This window comes from Podarcis filfolensis (genome assembly GCF_964270895.1).
Source record: "Podarcis filfolensis genome assembly, chromosome: 6".
NCBI classification, from domain to species: Eukaryota; Metazoa; Chordata; class Lepidosauria; order Squamata; family Lacertidae; genus Podarcis; species Podarcis filfolensis.
Genome location: NC_139609.1, coordinates 59,962,283 through 59,978,038, shown reverse-complemented (window position 1 = coordinate 59,978,038; position 15,756 = coordinate 59,962,283). Strand labels below are relative to the sequence as shown.

At 42.7% G+C, this 15,756-nt stretch overlaps 1 protein-coding gene across 1 annotated transcript; it reads left to right on the top strand.

The window, feature by feature from the left end:
- The first annotated feature begins 229 nt into the window (after positions 1–229).
- Positions 230–13,834, top strand: RAB7B (RAB7B, member RAS oncogene family). The gene is made up of 6 exons (XM_083617191.1): positions 230–566; positions 7,675–7,736; positions 9,202–9,328; positions 10,536–10,751; positions 12,097–12,222; positions 13,051–13,834. The coding sequence occupies exons 2-6, from the start codon at positions 7,684–7,686 to the stop codon at positions 13,129–13,131; spliced, it is 603 nt and encodes a 200-aa protein (XP_083473317.1). The 5' UTR covers positions 230–566; positions 7,675–7,683; the 3' UTR covers positions 13,132–13,834.
- The last annotated feature ends 1,922 nt before the right edge of the window (positions 13,835–15,756 follow it).

Below are 15,756 nucleotides of genomic sequence, written 5' to 3'. Positions count from 1 at the left end.
ATATGAAGTATTAAAAGGACTAACACCCAGGAGAAGCGAACCTAGCCTGTGTGTGGACTGAACCACTCCACGCTCAAATCCATTTACACCAGAAAGTAACGCATACTGTTCTTTTGCGGCATCTCTCCCCACCTAACTTTTCTTACTGCATTCTAGCTTATGCAGTCACCGCTGGGCAATTTCCAAGCTGGATCCTTAACCATACTTAATACCAAGAAAGCTCCAGAGAGTGGGAAAAACTTCCGAGCAAACTTGTTTTGTGTGCGTCTAAAACTCTCAACCCTCTTGCAAACTCTCGTCATGTTTGGACGGCCTCTCTCTGCCTCAACCCTCCCCCTGGGGTGGGGGCTGGGAGGAAAGAGAAACGAGAGAAAAAGAAGACCCACGCTCGAGGGATCTGCGGTGGGAAGGGATCCTGCTCGGCACTCCTTCCGTCCTTTCTTCAACCCCCCCTCCCCAAAGGCGTTTCTTCTGCGCGCTCTCGGAAGGAGCCGCGAGGAGTTTGCACGGGCAGCAGACCTCGCAGCTCTGCAAAAAAGCCGGGTCACGCCAGAGGAGGAAGACCAGTAAGTCCCCTTTCTTGTTGTCCTCTAGTTATGTAAGCCTCCTTTCGAAACGGTTCGCCTGCAAACGGAGCAAGCGTGTGGCAGATGGCAGGAGATCCACTGGGATCCACAAGTTAAGTGCCTAGTTGCTGCGCAGGCGATTCATTTGCAACGCCGAACTTGAAGCACAAAGAACGAGCGAGATTCGTGCCTGAGTAGGCAGAGAGAGAACCGGCTCAGAGCTGGGTGAACTTCTCTAAGAAGTTGACGGCGGAGATCTAGGGAGGTTGCATGGGGAGATCTACCCCAGCATGTGGAATAGGTGATCGGTGGAAGAAAGAGCGGCTGCCTCTTCTCCCGTTTCTCCACCGCTCATAGCAGAAAAATATTTAGACGTGGAGCAGAGGGGGAAGTATTAGGTTCCACTGAAGCACTCCTTCGTGCCTGGGACAATTGCTTTTGGAAGATCTCATTCTTTGTGACTCACCGAATAAAGGGGAATTGAACAGGGCTGGGCCTGCTGCTCATGCGAGCTGCATCTTAACAACAAAGGATAGTTTTAAGGCGGTGAGGGGGGACAACACTAGGAAAAAATGTAGGGATCTGAGCCTAGCGATCAACGTTCGCATCTGGCGTTCTGGGCAGGAGCTGGGCTGCTTCTCAGCGGGTGCAGCACAATGGGATGAATAGGCCCAAGGCTATTTCGAGGCACTGTCTGGGTGCATATGGAGTCACAAATAAAGCCACAGGAGGGTGGCATGCATAATCTGCCCCGGGACTTATGGTGAGAAAGTGCGGGCTGCAAGAGCAAGTGATCATTGTTCCATTTACGTAATAAGGGACATGGGCAGTGGCGTAGCAAGGTCAGGTGGTGCCTGGTGCGGAAAAATTATTGTCACCCCCCCCACACACACTGAAATGATTAAAAAAAGGAAAAATAAGATTCTTATCAGTGGCATAGTTAAGGCATTTGCTTTCAGAAAAAGAAGTGATTTTGGGTTGCCAGGTTTCGTTTTGCTGTTTCTGCGACTTTCACCGAAGCTGCATAACAACTGAGGCTAAAAGACTAATTAAACTAAGGTGTCAAGACTAATTAAATTTCATGGTGCTTCTGACAAGGCATGTCTTGGATTGCGCCATAGGCAAGTTTTCCAACCACACCTCTGTGCCAGGGAAACCAATTGCCTGATTCATACCTGTGTGTCATGTGGCTGTGTTAAAGGCAGTCAGTGCAAAAGGGAAAAAAGAAAGAAAGAGAAACTAGCATTGTTCATTGCTTTCTTTGAAAGAAACACTGTGCGTGAACAGTGGCGTTTATCCCCATTTTACAGATGCGGAAACTTAAAAAAGTTAGTGGAAATTTGTTGTCCGGGAAGCCATAGCTATGAAATTAGGGAGAGATTATGCTGTGCTGGCTGCATATACAGTGGTACCTCAGGTTACATACGCTTCAGGTTAAAGACTCCGCTAACCCAGAAATAGTGCAGGAGAGATAAGAAGGAAAGACAGGGTTCCAGATTGCAAAAGAGCATGGAGCACCTGCACCTTTGATAAATCCATCTTCTCTATAGTTATTAAAGGTGCAAGAGCCCCGTCCTCTTTTCCATCCTAATGGCAAGATATTTCTTGGGATGAGAAGCCTAATGGAGAAGCACAGGTACAAATGCACTGCTGGAAAGTGGAAGCCTATTCTGTCTGCTGCTACAGAGCCTCCCACCCCACTAATAACTTCTATACGTCACTCAGCCCAAGGGGGAAGGTTGGCCTATACAGTGGTACCTCAGGTTAAGTACTTAATTCGTTCCGGAGGTCCATACTTAACCTGAAACTGTTCTTAACCTGAAGCACCACTTTACCTAATGGGGCCTCCTGCTGCTGCCGCGCCGGCGGAGCACAATTTCTGTTCTCATCCTGAAGCAAAGTTCTTAACCTGAAGCACTATTTCTGGGTTAGCGGAGTCTGTAACCTGAAGCGTATGTAACCTGAAGCGTATGTAACCCAAGGTACCACTGTAATAGAAACACGGGAAGCTGCCTTATAAAGAGTCGGACCATTGGTCCATCTTGCTCAGCAGTATTCCTGAGAGCAGTACTCCATGATTTCAGCCAAGGGGACATTCCCAGGCCTACCTCGAAACGCCGGTGATTCAACCTGGGACCTTCTGAATGCAGAGCCAGGGCTCTACCACTAAGCTGCAGTCTTCCTCTGACACAACACATAATGATACATGATCAGATCACTGTGTAGCCATATCAGCAAAAGCCATCTCATTTCTGCCTGTTGTGCAGGTGTTTGGGCATACACAAAAAGCTGGCCATATAAACACATTCATGTGTGTATAAGCACACAAAGGAAAAAAGACTATAGATAAAATCTGTAGCTTTGGTATCTCTCATGTAGGTATGAAGATCTTAACAGATAGGGCCCTTCTCAGCTGACACCTGCACAACATAAACAGACAGAGATGGCCTTCGTTTCTTTCATTCTTTGTATTTCATCCCCCACCCCATCTGTCTCCCTTCTGGAAACAGATAATAACAGGTGCAGCTTTTCCTAGCATGGCAATGCAGCACTGGTGAAACCTTCACCTATTGTACTTCTGCACGTTTTTAAATTGCATTTATATCCTGTTTCTTCTCCAAGGAGCTCAAGGTGATGTACATGGTTCTCTTCCCCCCTCCTTTAATCCCCACAACAGCCCTGTGAGGTAAGTTAGGCTGAGAAGCAGTGATTGACCTTGGGATTCAAAACCTGGTCTCCAGGTCTTAGTCCAACACTGTAACCACTATACCACACGGGCTCTTCAGAACTTCATTTTGACGTTGCTAGGATCTAATTACACACTGAATGCAAAGTTCTGTAACTGGGCTGAAGTCTAACAACATCTGGAGAGCCACAGGTACTCATCATTGCACTAAACACAGAATTTGTAACTTTTTTTCAGTCAAAACGTGCACAGCTGCAGGTGCAATGGAATTATGGCAGATGTAATATATATTGTCAGAACTTGCAAAAAAAAAATCTTTCGGGATGGAAGTACAGAACATTATACGAATAAGTACAGGTTGTGCTCTCCCAAGTAACTCTAAAACAACTCTTCTTCTGATGGTGTGCTCTGAGGGCATTAATACTTACACTGCTAACGACAGCAAAACTGTGTTGCACAAAAATGGAAAAATAAAGATCCCTCTACCATAACCGGCTAATGAAAACCTGACAAACTATAGTAATGATGAAAAATGCAATTCATAATAATCAAGAAAACAAACTTATTGAGAAATGGGTTTTGGTTTAACATATCTGGAATAAATGATGATATATTTCCTTTTAATCTATCCATGAGACTATATTGCCATGAATATATGTTATATTATACTCCCCCCACAAATGCCAGTTTCTTTCTTTTCATTTCCATTTTATTTTATTTTTTTAGTAAACAAGGTTGTCTGTTTTATAAATAGATCTGCCAACAAATTGTAACTGTATAACTACTATTATTATTACTATTAAAGCTGGGGGAGAGAGATAGCATCCCTACATGGAACTGGCCTAAATGAAAGGGAGAAGCATGCCAGAGACAAAAGGAGTTTGTATCCAGTTCTATATAAAACCCATTGGTAACAATTGTGACCTTGTGGGAAGGCTGAATCCACCCATGTAACAAATGACTGGGTTGTCATTGCCAAACATTGTCTGGAGCAGAAGTGGTGGGTGAAATTTGAGCAATGTCATGGGTTGCTGTAGCAGTTATATTTGGAAAAATAGCCCTGCCAGGTGGTGACGAGGATGGAGATTTCTTCATAATGAAATAACAGCACAGTTCCCTGCTGTCATTATGGGTCTTCCTCCTTTTGAAATCCAAAGTGAGTCAGCTGCTTGTGCTTGGAAGATCTCACTCATCATAAGATTGGCAATTTGGTTCTTCAGTCTGTGGACTCCTAAGCCTGTGTTGTGCTTATTATGGTCTAAGGCAGGGCTGGAGAACCTGTGTCCCTCCAGTCGTTACTGGGCTTCCATCTGCCCCAGAAGTGGCCGACGGTCAGCTAGAATGGAAGTTGTAGTGCAGCAATATGTGGAGGTCACAGGTTTCCCCCTCCTGAACTAGGGTAAATGGCTAACAGAGTTTCACTTTAAGTCCATGTGACATTCACTGCAAATCCTGGATGCGTGGGGTTACCTATGCCCTTGCTTGCTCCAGTGCTTCCTTCTTGCAGCCCACTAAATCATTAGCACTGTGATATTGTTGCTGCTAGCTGGCGCTCTCAGGGGCTAGCTAAATGTAAACCTAGAGCCATCATGCTGCTGCTGCTGTTGTTGTTTAGTCGTGTCCGACTCTTCGTGACCCCATGGACCAGAGCACGCCAGGCACTCCTGTCTTCCACTGCCTCCCACAGTTTGGTCAAACTCATGTTTGTAGCTTCGAGAACACTGTCCAACCATCTCGTCCTCTGTTGTCCCCTTCTCCTTGTGCCCTCTATCTTTCCCAACATCAGGGTCTTTTCCAGGGAGTTTTCTCTTCTTATGAGGTGGCCAAAGTATTGGAGTCTCAGCTTCACGATCTGTCCTTCCAATCATGCTACTACCAGCCTGCATTTGATTTTCCCTACAATCTACAGTGTAAAATTGGAAGGGAAACGAGTGACATGACATCACACCCAACCCTTTACAAGCAGAACCCAATGAATTAGTGGGAAGGGCAGGGAGAGCATGATATGACATGGTGGTTGTTGGTTGTTTTTTGTTTTTTTTTAAAGAAAACAAGGGACTTTTTTAAAGTTCCAAGGGAGATGTGAGTCACCGCCAGCCACAGTTGTCTTTGCAGGCTTTTACTGCACAGATTTAGTGGTGGAGAAGGTGCCTGAGAGAGGGATGCGGTTGCTGCATTGAGAGAGCAGCTGGATGCCCTGAAGGTCTTTTTGTGAAAAAGAAAACCTGAGAATTAGTGCAGGCAAGTCAGAAACTTTTAGGTCATTTCTCCCATTCCTACATGCTTGAAAGGGCCTGTATCCAATGTAGTGCTCAGTAACTGTCATGCTTGTGCAAGGATTTATACTTGTACAACAGGACTTTTCCTCCCTCTCCTCCCCCTGTGTGCCTCCAAATTTGTTCTGAGTTTCTCCCCAAACCTCTGGAGCAGATTTGGGAAGGGTATAGGCCTGGGGCATGTGGGGAAGGGGGAGAAGAGGGCAAGAACCAGGCAGAGGGCCTTCTTGGTCACCCGCCCTGTGGAACGCCCTCCCATCAGATGTCAAGGAAATAAACAACTATCTGACTTTTAGAAGACACCTGAAGGCAGCCCTGTTTAGGGAAGTTTTTAAAGTTTGATGTTTTATTGTGTTTTTAATATTCTGTTGGGAGCTGCCCAGAGTGGCTGGGGAAACCCAGCCAGATGGGTGAGATATAAATAAATTAGTAGTAGTAGCAGTAGCAGTAGTACAGTGGTACCTTGGTTCTCAAACTTAATCCGTTCCGGAAGTCAGTTCCAAAACCAAAGTGTTCCAAAACCAAGGTGCACCTTCCCATAGAAAGTAATGCAAAACGGATTAATCCATTCCAGACTTTTAAAAACAAACCCCAAAACAGCAATTTAATATGAATTTTACTATCTTGTGAGATAAAATGAAAGCAATAAACAATGTACTGTACTATAAAATAAATAAAACAGTATTGTAGATGATAAAAAGTAAAATTTTAAAAAATTCTTATCTGCAGAGATGATAGTCATTGTTTGGATGGGGGCTTTTATCCATTTCCTCAGGCACACAATCAATCAATAGCTTAACTGGGATCCACACAGTCACAAAAACAAATTAACTGAAAAAGCCTCAAAACAAAAAACACAAAATAAATAACAAAAACAAAAGCACAAAATATAAGCTCCAAATATCACCTCAGAACACTGCAATCAGAACTAGAAGGCTTGAATTATAGTGGGGGACACAAATTAGCAGTGCAACAGGAAACACAGGGGGACTCAAAACAGAGCATGTTTGGCTTCCGGAAAAAAGTTCGAAAACCGGAACACCTACTTCTGATTTTGCAGCGTTCGGGTTCCAAGTTGTTCGTGAACTAAGCTGTTCAAAAACCGAGGTACCACTGTAGTACTGTGCAATCAGGTGGTTACTTAGCTGTACATTATATACAAGCCGTTGTTCCCAAACCCTTGTTATCTCTAATGCCTCTTTATTAGGGCTTTAAATTTCCTCCCTTGTTTCAGAGAAAACACAAAATAGAGCCTTGGGCATCAGGCAGACAAATAGAAGTTCATGCCATGGATAGAAGACTGTGCAGTTTTTGACAGCAGCAGTGATGCACCCAGAGAGAAAGGCTTTGCTCAGTGATGCTGAGTGGGGTGTCTCTTGCCCGCAGCACCAACACTAATAGGCTTGTTCAGAGCCATTTTCGTGTCAATAGTCTCCTTGTCAACTGTATGTGAAGGATGCTCCCGGTCCCTTCTCCTTTCACTGCTGCAGAAAGTACTGCATAAATGTGGGAATTATTGGAGGGAGGAGGAGGGCAGATGGGAACAAAGACACAAATGCGCAGTACTTATGCTCCCCTCATGGGTGGCTTACAACACAAATATAAAAAATTAAAATACAGATTTTAAAAACTGCAAAATATAAAGCTCCATAAAACTAAAAAGCTAAAACAGTGGCAAGTCAACAAAACTTTTTTTTAACACAAATTTTATTCAGATTTTATGATAGATGCCAGAAGGCCTGGGAAAATGAGAAGGGACTAGAATAGGCATCAAGTAGGAGCCAGGTGAGTCTCCCAAGGGAGAGCATTCTACAGCTGGGATGCCACCTTGGAAAAAGCTCCACACCTCACTTGGTGGGGACACTAGGATAATTTACTAGGGTTTGTGAATCTAGAAAACCTGTTAGGCATATTTTTATTTCATTTTAAAAATGGACCCAAGTCTCAAGGGACAGTCTTAATCAAAGATTCCCACCCAAGGAGAAGCAAGGATGCTTCATTTACAGTGACACAAAAGGCAGTTGACCAGTCGGATGCCTGGAGTTCTTTGCTGGCTTCTGCTATCCTGAGTATGGCGCATATAGAGCATTGTGCTGATTCAAGATACAAGATGTTGACGAATGTCTTTTTTCTTCCTTCCCTTTAGGCTCCATTTATGAATTCAACTAAGAGAGTGGATTTGAAACTAATAATTATTGGCACTTTAGGGTAAGCAGCATTCTTTGCTTTTGGAATTTGAAAAGGCAGTTTGAAGAGATGTCCTACTTCTCCACATAAGCACTGTAATAGTGTTGTTGTTTTTTAACACCTTGGGTGGATGATAATACTGTTCATTTTGTTATGTTGATTTTAGTTCTATTTTTCCACACACCCTCCAAGAAGCCAAGGAGAGCATTTGCTTCTCTCACTCCCATTTTATCCTCGCAATGACTCGGGGAGGTGGGCTAGGCTGAGAGTTGGCAATTGGTCCAGGCCACCCATTACTAAGCGTGGATTTGAATTTGGAACTCCTATGTTGGCTTTCCCAGCTAGAAATGTTACAACACTTCATGGCATTTTTACTCCCTATCATTAGAGACCTCTACCAATTTGACAATGACAGTGATCTCCTGGCTTTCAACAGTGGAGCTCACTAAGTTCTGGGAGATAGCTATCATAACCATATCATAACAGCAATCATGCCGTGTTATATTGTTGTGAGAAATACCTCTCAGAAATCTTATCAGAAGAGTCATTACAATGGATATCAAGTTTAGGAAAAAGGTATATGCACTGTAGTTGTCCTATTGGAGAAAATATCAGATCAAAGCCCCTCACAGAGCAGAAAATTGAATTTCTACTTGCTGGTTTTAAGAGAAATAGCACCACAAGTGTCCATCTTTGCTATTGTTCTGGTCTAATTGCACTAGAAATGTACTGATGATGATACAGTATGAGGGAGTGTCAACAGGACAAAGATCAAGACAAGCTAATTTTCTTAATTTTACAGATGAAATTTTTTAACTGTTTACCATATCAAACATCAGGGCTCCCATACTTTCCTCTACACATAGGCCAATGATAGGGATGATGAGAGTTACAGTCCAGCAACATCTGGAGGCTCACAGGTTCCAACAGTCTTCCCCTAGACAGTCATATTTTTAGATAGTTAAGTCCAGAAAAAGAAGAGAATGGGGGGAAATGCAGGCTAAAGAAAATTATACTCTGTAGAGTTAAGATCAGCCTGCAGAACAGACTACAAAAATCAATAGATGCAGCACTGAGACAATGACACAATGCCAGCATTGAGCACAAAGACTAATTGAACAGTGTTTTATTATATCTAGTAGTCATAAGTCTTTGGTTTGAACAGGCGATATATTAGCAACTCCCTCCAGTTTCATCTATTCAGGTGAAGCAGACCATCAATGGCCATCTTCACCTAGTTCTGGCCTGCAGCCCACACTCCAAAAAAATAATACTTTGCATCCTTTGTTTTTTAAAAAGACTTTTATCCCAAGTATTTTACAGGAGAGATTCAAGGCAGCCAGCATTCAAGCACACAAGTAGTAAACATAGAACAATCTGCAATTCAACCAAATGTTAAATCAAACTTTTAGCATAAAAATCAGGAAACTGTTAGAAAGTAGTCATCAGAATTAATTCATCGCATGTGTTTCTTACTTCACCCTAGTGTAGGGAAGACCTCTCTCCTCCACCGGTATGTTCACAAGAAGTTTTACGAAGACTATCGAACAACTCTGGGAGCTAGTATCCTGACTAAAATGGTAGTTGTGGACAGCAGCCCGCTGAAATTGCAGGTGAGAGATACCTTGAAGTAGAAGTGCTTGGTTTTACACACATCTAGTAGTGCTAGGGACACGGGTGGCACTGTGGGTTAAACCACAGAGCCTAGGACATGCCGATCAGAAGGTCGGCAGTTCGAATCCCCTTGACAGGGTGAGCTCCCATTGCTCGGTCCCTGCTCCTGCCAACCTAGCACTTCGAAAGCACGTCAAAGTGCAAGTAGATAAATAGATACCGCTCCGGTGGGAAGGTTAACGGCGTTTCCGTGCACTGCTTTGGTTTGCCAGAAGCAGCTTAGTCATGCTGGCCACATGACCCGGAAGCTGTACGCCAGCTCCCTCGGCCAGAGTCGGTCATGACTGGACCTGATGGTCTGGGGTCCCTTTACCCTTTACTTTAGTAGTGCTCAGAAATGGCAGGTGCTGTGTGCTCCTTTTGATTGATTGATTTAAAAGATTCCTATACCGCATTTCAGCAGAGCTTCCAGGGTAGTTTACAAAGAAGATTATACACAAATAAAATACAAATAACAAATTAAAATATCCAGGAATACATGAAAAACCCGGGGAATTAAAAATGTCTTCACCTGGTGCAAGGCAGGCCTTTCTGCTGGAGGAATTCCACAAACAGGGCACCAGCGCACTCTCGGGTCACCACCTCTGAGTACTTCACAAGATTGATTTTGTAGATACTTAACAATTCATCCGCCACGGGTGTCCTGGGGGTGGGAGTGACATTATATGCAGTGTAATAGAATTAAGCCATATAATGCATTGGATTTAAATGGGAGGGATATCATCTTACACACCCAATGGCCTGTGCAAAAAAAAAAAAAAAGTATAGAGTGTGATGCCAAAATGTATACAGTGACAAGGCCAGGTGCCCTTTGGAGGACAGAGTATTCCATAATCTGGGGGCCACCACAGAAATGGCTCTGTCACAGACAGCCCATGAACTTTACAGAGTGGTGGAAGTGTCAGATCTATGCAGGAGGGAGCTCTCTGTCAGATATTTGGGGCCCAAGCCATTTAGGGCTTGATAATGCTAGTATTGCTGTGTTCCATTTTGTAACAGTTTTATGTCTTTTAAAATTGCAATGGTCCACAGCGGGGGAAAGCTTGGGAAACACTGAGCTGAAGGAACCTGTCACTGTGCATGAAAGTATCTGTAGTGGTTCAGAGGTTGCTAACACTAATGCTTATATGTTCATCCTCCTTTCAGATTTGGGATACTGGAGGGCAGGAACGATTCCGGTCCATGGTATCCACATTCTACAAAGGCTCCGATGGCTGCATGCTGGCCTTTGACGTCACGGACATGGATTCCTTCCATTCCTTGGATGACTGGAGAGAAGACTTCCTACAGAGGATCATTCCAATGGAGCAAGGCTTCCCTATGGTTGTGCTGGGGAATAAAATTGATCTGAAGGACCGACAGGTAGGAGAAGGAATTGTGAGGGAGCAGGGCTAAGCTAGAGCTCTCAATGTATTTTAAAACTCTTTGTATCAAGATTGGAGAGGAGAATGCTAGAGAATGGCGTGAAAAGAATGCCCAGTCAGTGAGAGGTTGATCCAGCATTTGCATTGCTTTAGATTTCTGTAACTTGTCCCATTGATTCCAGTGGAATTTAATTGTAAAGTTCATTCTATGATTCAGTGATCCCCATGTAGTTCTGTGCGACTCCTGTTGGCAGACTAGGAATCAGCAGGATCTAATAGCATGGAACATAATCTCTTGGGAGTGATGACCCTTACAGAATTTCTTCCCTAATGGTACTCCACATGCACACCTGAAACTCAACATATTTCTGGCACAGCGCTGCAGTGCTACACTAGCCATGAGGGAAGTTCCCATGTTGTTTTTTTTAAAAAATTGAAAATATTTTTTTTTTAAAGCCATGTAAATATATATTTTTTAAAATATATAGACGTGATCAATTACATGAAAGTATAGAGAAACGTAACATTTCCTCGAATTCAGAGAAAAAGGAAAGCAAGCTACATAAATATTTTTATTATATGGGGAGGAGAGAGAAATTAACAAGTAGTAGGGGTATGTGCGCTTACTACTCAAACCTTTTGCCAGAACTAAATGAACATATATATATATATATATATATATATATATATATATGCGCATCCAAGCCTTTAGAAGCCTTTAGAAACTGCAGAGCATTTTCTTTTAGCCCCCGTTATCAATGCATTTTCAATATATTTACAGATCATCACTGTCAATATGTGTCAGCATACATATTAGTGGTGTTTTTTTATTTTTTATAAAGCTGCTGGTATTTATGTACTCATTTGCCAGCTGTCCAGGAACAAGGATTCATGTTGATGACTTGATTAGGGCTATGAATTGGGGCAGCTAAATATGAGTCACCACTAAAGCCTAATTCTTGTTAGTAGAAGTTAAGAACCCTTTGGAGATTGAGACTTATCAAGAGCTCAGCCAGTTGCACATGGGTAGCAGAGCACATGGGTAGCACATGAGGGCAGAGGAGTTTCCACACCTTGTTCCACATCATAATGTGAGAAGGCAACAGAAAAGCTAACACTTCTGAGCCAAGTGCCAGTCTTGTGGAAAAGTTGCAAAAGTTGAATTTTCATGATAAAGATGGAGTGATTGAGAAATGTCCTGCACATTGCTTGCATAATGATTGCATGACACACAACACGATCTAACCTCCCTGTAAACAAATCGGGATGAATGTTCAAGACACTGGTTGTTTGGAAGCAACCTAAGATCACCTAATCGAATCCCTTCCAATTTTGTCTTGCAGGTGTCCAAGGAGGCAGCTTTATCCTGGTGCAAAGAAAAGGACATTGCGTATTTTGAAGTAAGCGCCAAGAATGATATCAATGTAGTTCAGGCTTTTGAGACCCTGGCAAGACAAGCACTATCGAGGGTGAGTAGCAGCCTTGTCCATAAGAAATAGCTGAGTTTTTCATCGACATCAAACATGTTGCATGTGAAGCAAACAGCACCCTCTTGTGATCATTTCCATAAAATCAAAGGAGGAGCAAAGTTTTGGGTCTGGCTAATGTGTGATTTTTAAAGTTTTGGGCTCGCATATTTTCGCTTGCAGGTCTTCTCCCAAGTGCAGTTCAGTTCAGCTTCCCCTTTCCAGAGTGTCTGATTCTGCACTGAAACCAAAACAGGTGCAGTGAGAGCAATATAGTATAAAAGTAAAGGCATGTGTTTATCATTTTACAGTATTTACTTTTTAGAATGCTACAGTTTGCAAAAGAGAAGCCACAATACCTCTTAAAAATCTGATTTTTGGGGAGAATAGGAATTGCATGTGATTGTGGATTATAGGTACAGTACTCTCATCATATATATAATATGATGTTGCAAAAGGGATGAGATTTTTATGACAATAAATGTAGTGATTCCCAACCACAGAACTATGACAAACTGAAAACCTTACATCAAAACCAATTTCTGCCCATAAGACAGTTGTGCATCAAAGAATTCCCTGGGTGTCGTTAATCTTGAAGCATGTGGGATGAGATTGCTGCCTCTGACCACAAGGTGTTGCCACTTGTTCAGGTTAAGACACAGAGAAAGGAGAACAAAAGGATTTTTTTTTTTTAATGCCAAGATTTTGGTTCCCAAGTACCGTACCATTCTGACTAGGGATGACCCTTACCATATAGCAGCTCAGCTATTTTGTTGTCTTTTGTTTTGCCTTGTTTTCATAAACTCATACTGGGTTATGTTTTTCCTTTAGTACAACGGGATCATTGAGAACTACCTAACCGATTCTATAAAGCTCACTCCTGAAGACCAGCCCAGGACAAAATGTTGCTGAAATGTCATTTAGAAAGTGATGACTTTTCTACTTCGTCCAAGTCCAAGGCTTGATGTGTGGAAGAACCGCTGAAGTCTCTCTTGAGTCTTGCCCATCAGGGTTGGAGGAAGAACTGAAGGGATTCTCTCCCCCCCCCCCATTTTCCAGCAAAGATGGGCATTACTGACCATTACTGAGCATGCAGATGGAAATCAGCCTGAAGCATCAGGGAGGGTTACATTAGCCCAGCAAAATTGAACTGTGGTTCTGGATCCCATTATTCACAAATTTCTAAGATGCCACTGTGGTGCTTGGACTTGTTCTTCAAAGTACCTCCAGAAAATAACTTGATTTGTCTGTTCTCAATTTAATGCTGTCTCCCATGTTTTATCGTGGTCTGTTAGTTAAGGCAGGTAGGCAGCAGTCAGTCTCTCGATCTTCAGCCTTTGGTATCTTACCTGCAAATACAGCACATTCCTGAACGAAAGCTCAACATAGCACAATATGAGCCAAAGCACAGGTCTCAGTGCCCTCTTAGTATGTATAGATTGAATTTACACCTGAAACGCAAAACATTCATGTTTGTTCACCCAATGTGCAATAGCAACAGCTGTGTGAAGGTGTTACTATAGGTACAGAGCTTTTTTAAAATGTAATTTTCAGAACATAGACTTTTTGTATTTGCCAGAATACTCCCAAATAATAAAAGCCTTTGGGTCCCCCCTTTTTTTTTGCATTTTTGCATTTACTTCCTCAGAAAGTCAGGTTGGATTTGCAAATTCACTTTAACCTATCAGTGTCCTCAGTTTTCCCTAGGGAAATTAGTCTTGCCATGCTGCTGAAGCATCCCCACTGGGGTTTTCCAATACATTTCTTCAAGTGCTAGCAGAAATAGTAGAGATTTTCCTGATACACACACATTTGGAATGGGATGTTTTATACATGGTAAGAGAAAAAATATAGCTGAACAACTGACTTCCCATGTTACAGGGATTTACATTTCCCCTGTGAAATGGGGACAATGCCTGCCTTGGAGGAGAGGTCTGCAAAGTAAGACAACAGGGAATATTACTGATGTGTTTGTTTTTGTTTTGTTGTTTTTAATGAAAGAATAAGAGAGAATTGGTTTGGATATGGAAATGTAGCAGAGAATTGGAAGATAATACAGTCATGGTTGGCACACAAGGATATATAGTTGTACCTTGGAAGTCAAACAGAATCCTTTTCAGAAGTCCATTCGACTTTCAAACATTCGGAAACCAAAGCACCACTTCTGATTGGCTGCAGGAAGCTCCTGCAGCCAATTGGAAGCCGCAGAAGCCCCATTGGATGTACAGGTTCCAAAGAACGTTTGCAAACCAGTACACTCACTTTCGGGTTTGCAGTGTTCGGGAGCCAAAATGTCTGAGTACCAAGGCGTTCGGGATCCAAGGTACGACTGTACATTGATTAGTTGGCCTTTTTCCCCTTAACGTTGTTCTGTAGCCTTAGGGAATCCTGGCCAGGACATGTTTTATCATGGAAGAATATGGCTTAACATGAGGAATGAACACACTGCGAAGAAGAAAGAGAGTAAGCCACAAGGCAGGCTTAGTGACTGAAATTAAGAGGTATTGCAACATGAGAAGCATGGATCGATTTGTGCCTGAATATGTCTGTTCTGTGAATGTAAACTTTGCCATGGCTAGAATGTGCATTCAATTTCTTTTCCACATTATCTTATATAGTATATAAAGAAAGTCTAAAATGCTTGGGACTTCAGGGAAAAAATATGACTGGGGAGGGGGCAGGACATGATAAAGAGATTTATGAACAATATGAATGGTAGGAAGGTGTGGATTTATTTTTCACGCTGTCTCGCAATTCTAGAAGTCATTGTCATCTAATAGCATTAACTGACAGCAAGTCTGATCATGGGAAGTTACTAATTCCACGTAACGTGTAATCAACAAGGAAGTCACCTCGTGGTATAATGAGGACTACTCACTTGGAGGCACATAAAATGGGTTAAGCAAATGAATGGAAGGTAGCTCCATCCATGGCCATTAATTACCATGGTAGGGAAATGAAGGGACCAGCATGTTTATAGAGACAGTTTACTTCTCAATATATAGTAGGTACTAAAGCCAAACAATGATGTAAGGCTGCTTCCCACACATCATGCTTGGCTGGCTTTCTGAATATATCTGGGCACTGTTGGAAACAGTGCTGGTCTTCAGTTCTTATCTATTTTGTCCTCATGAACATGCTCAAAGAACATAGTTCTGAGCTGAAATGAGTTACAGTGGTACCTCAGGTTACAGATGCTTCAGGTTACAGATAAACTAACCCATAAATAATACCTCAGATTAAGAACTTTGCTTCAGGATGAGAACAGAAATTGTGCTCTGGCGGCGCGGCGGCAGCAGGAGGCCCCATTAGCTAAAGTGGTACCTCAGGTTAAGAACAGTTTCAGGTTAAGAACGGACCTCCAGAATGAATTAAGTTCCTAACCCGAGGTACCACTGTACTTGTGAATTCTGTTCATACATGATAGCAGAAACCATACTCAGAAATGAAGCTTTTCCAGTCAATCAGCTTGAGAGCAGAGAACCAGGTCTTGCCCCGTGATGCCCACATTTTTAACATGAGCATTTGTACTAAGAA

Bases quoted from the DNA above. Each gene is read 5' to 3' on its own strand.
- RAB7B (XM_083617191.1), top strand. From the start codon at position 7,684: ATGAATTCAACTAAGAGAGTGGATTTGAAACTAATAATTATTGGCACT. The intron at 9,329-10,535 runs GTGAGAGATACC...TCCTCCTTTCAG, and splicing joins GCAGCCCGCTGAAATTGCAG to ATTTGGGATACTGGAGGGCA. The intron at 12,223-13,050 runs GTGAGTAGCAGC...TTTTTCCTTTAG, and splicing joins CAAGACAAGCACTATCGAGG to TACAACGGGATCATTGAGAA.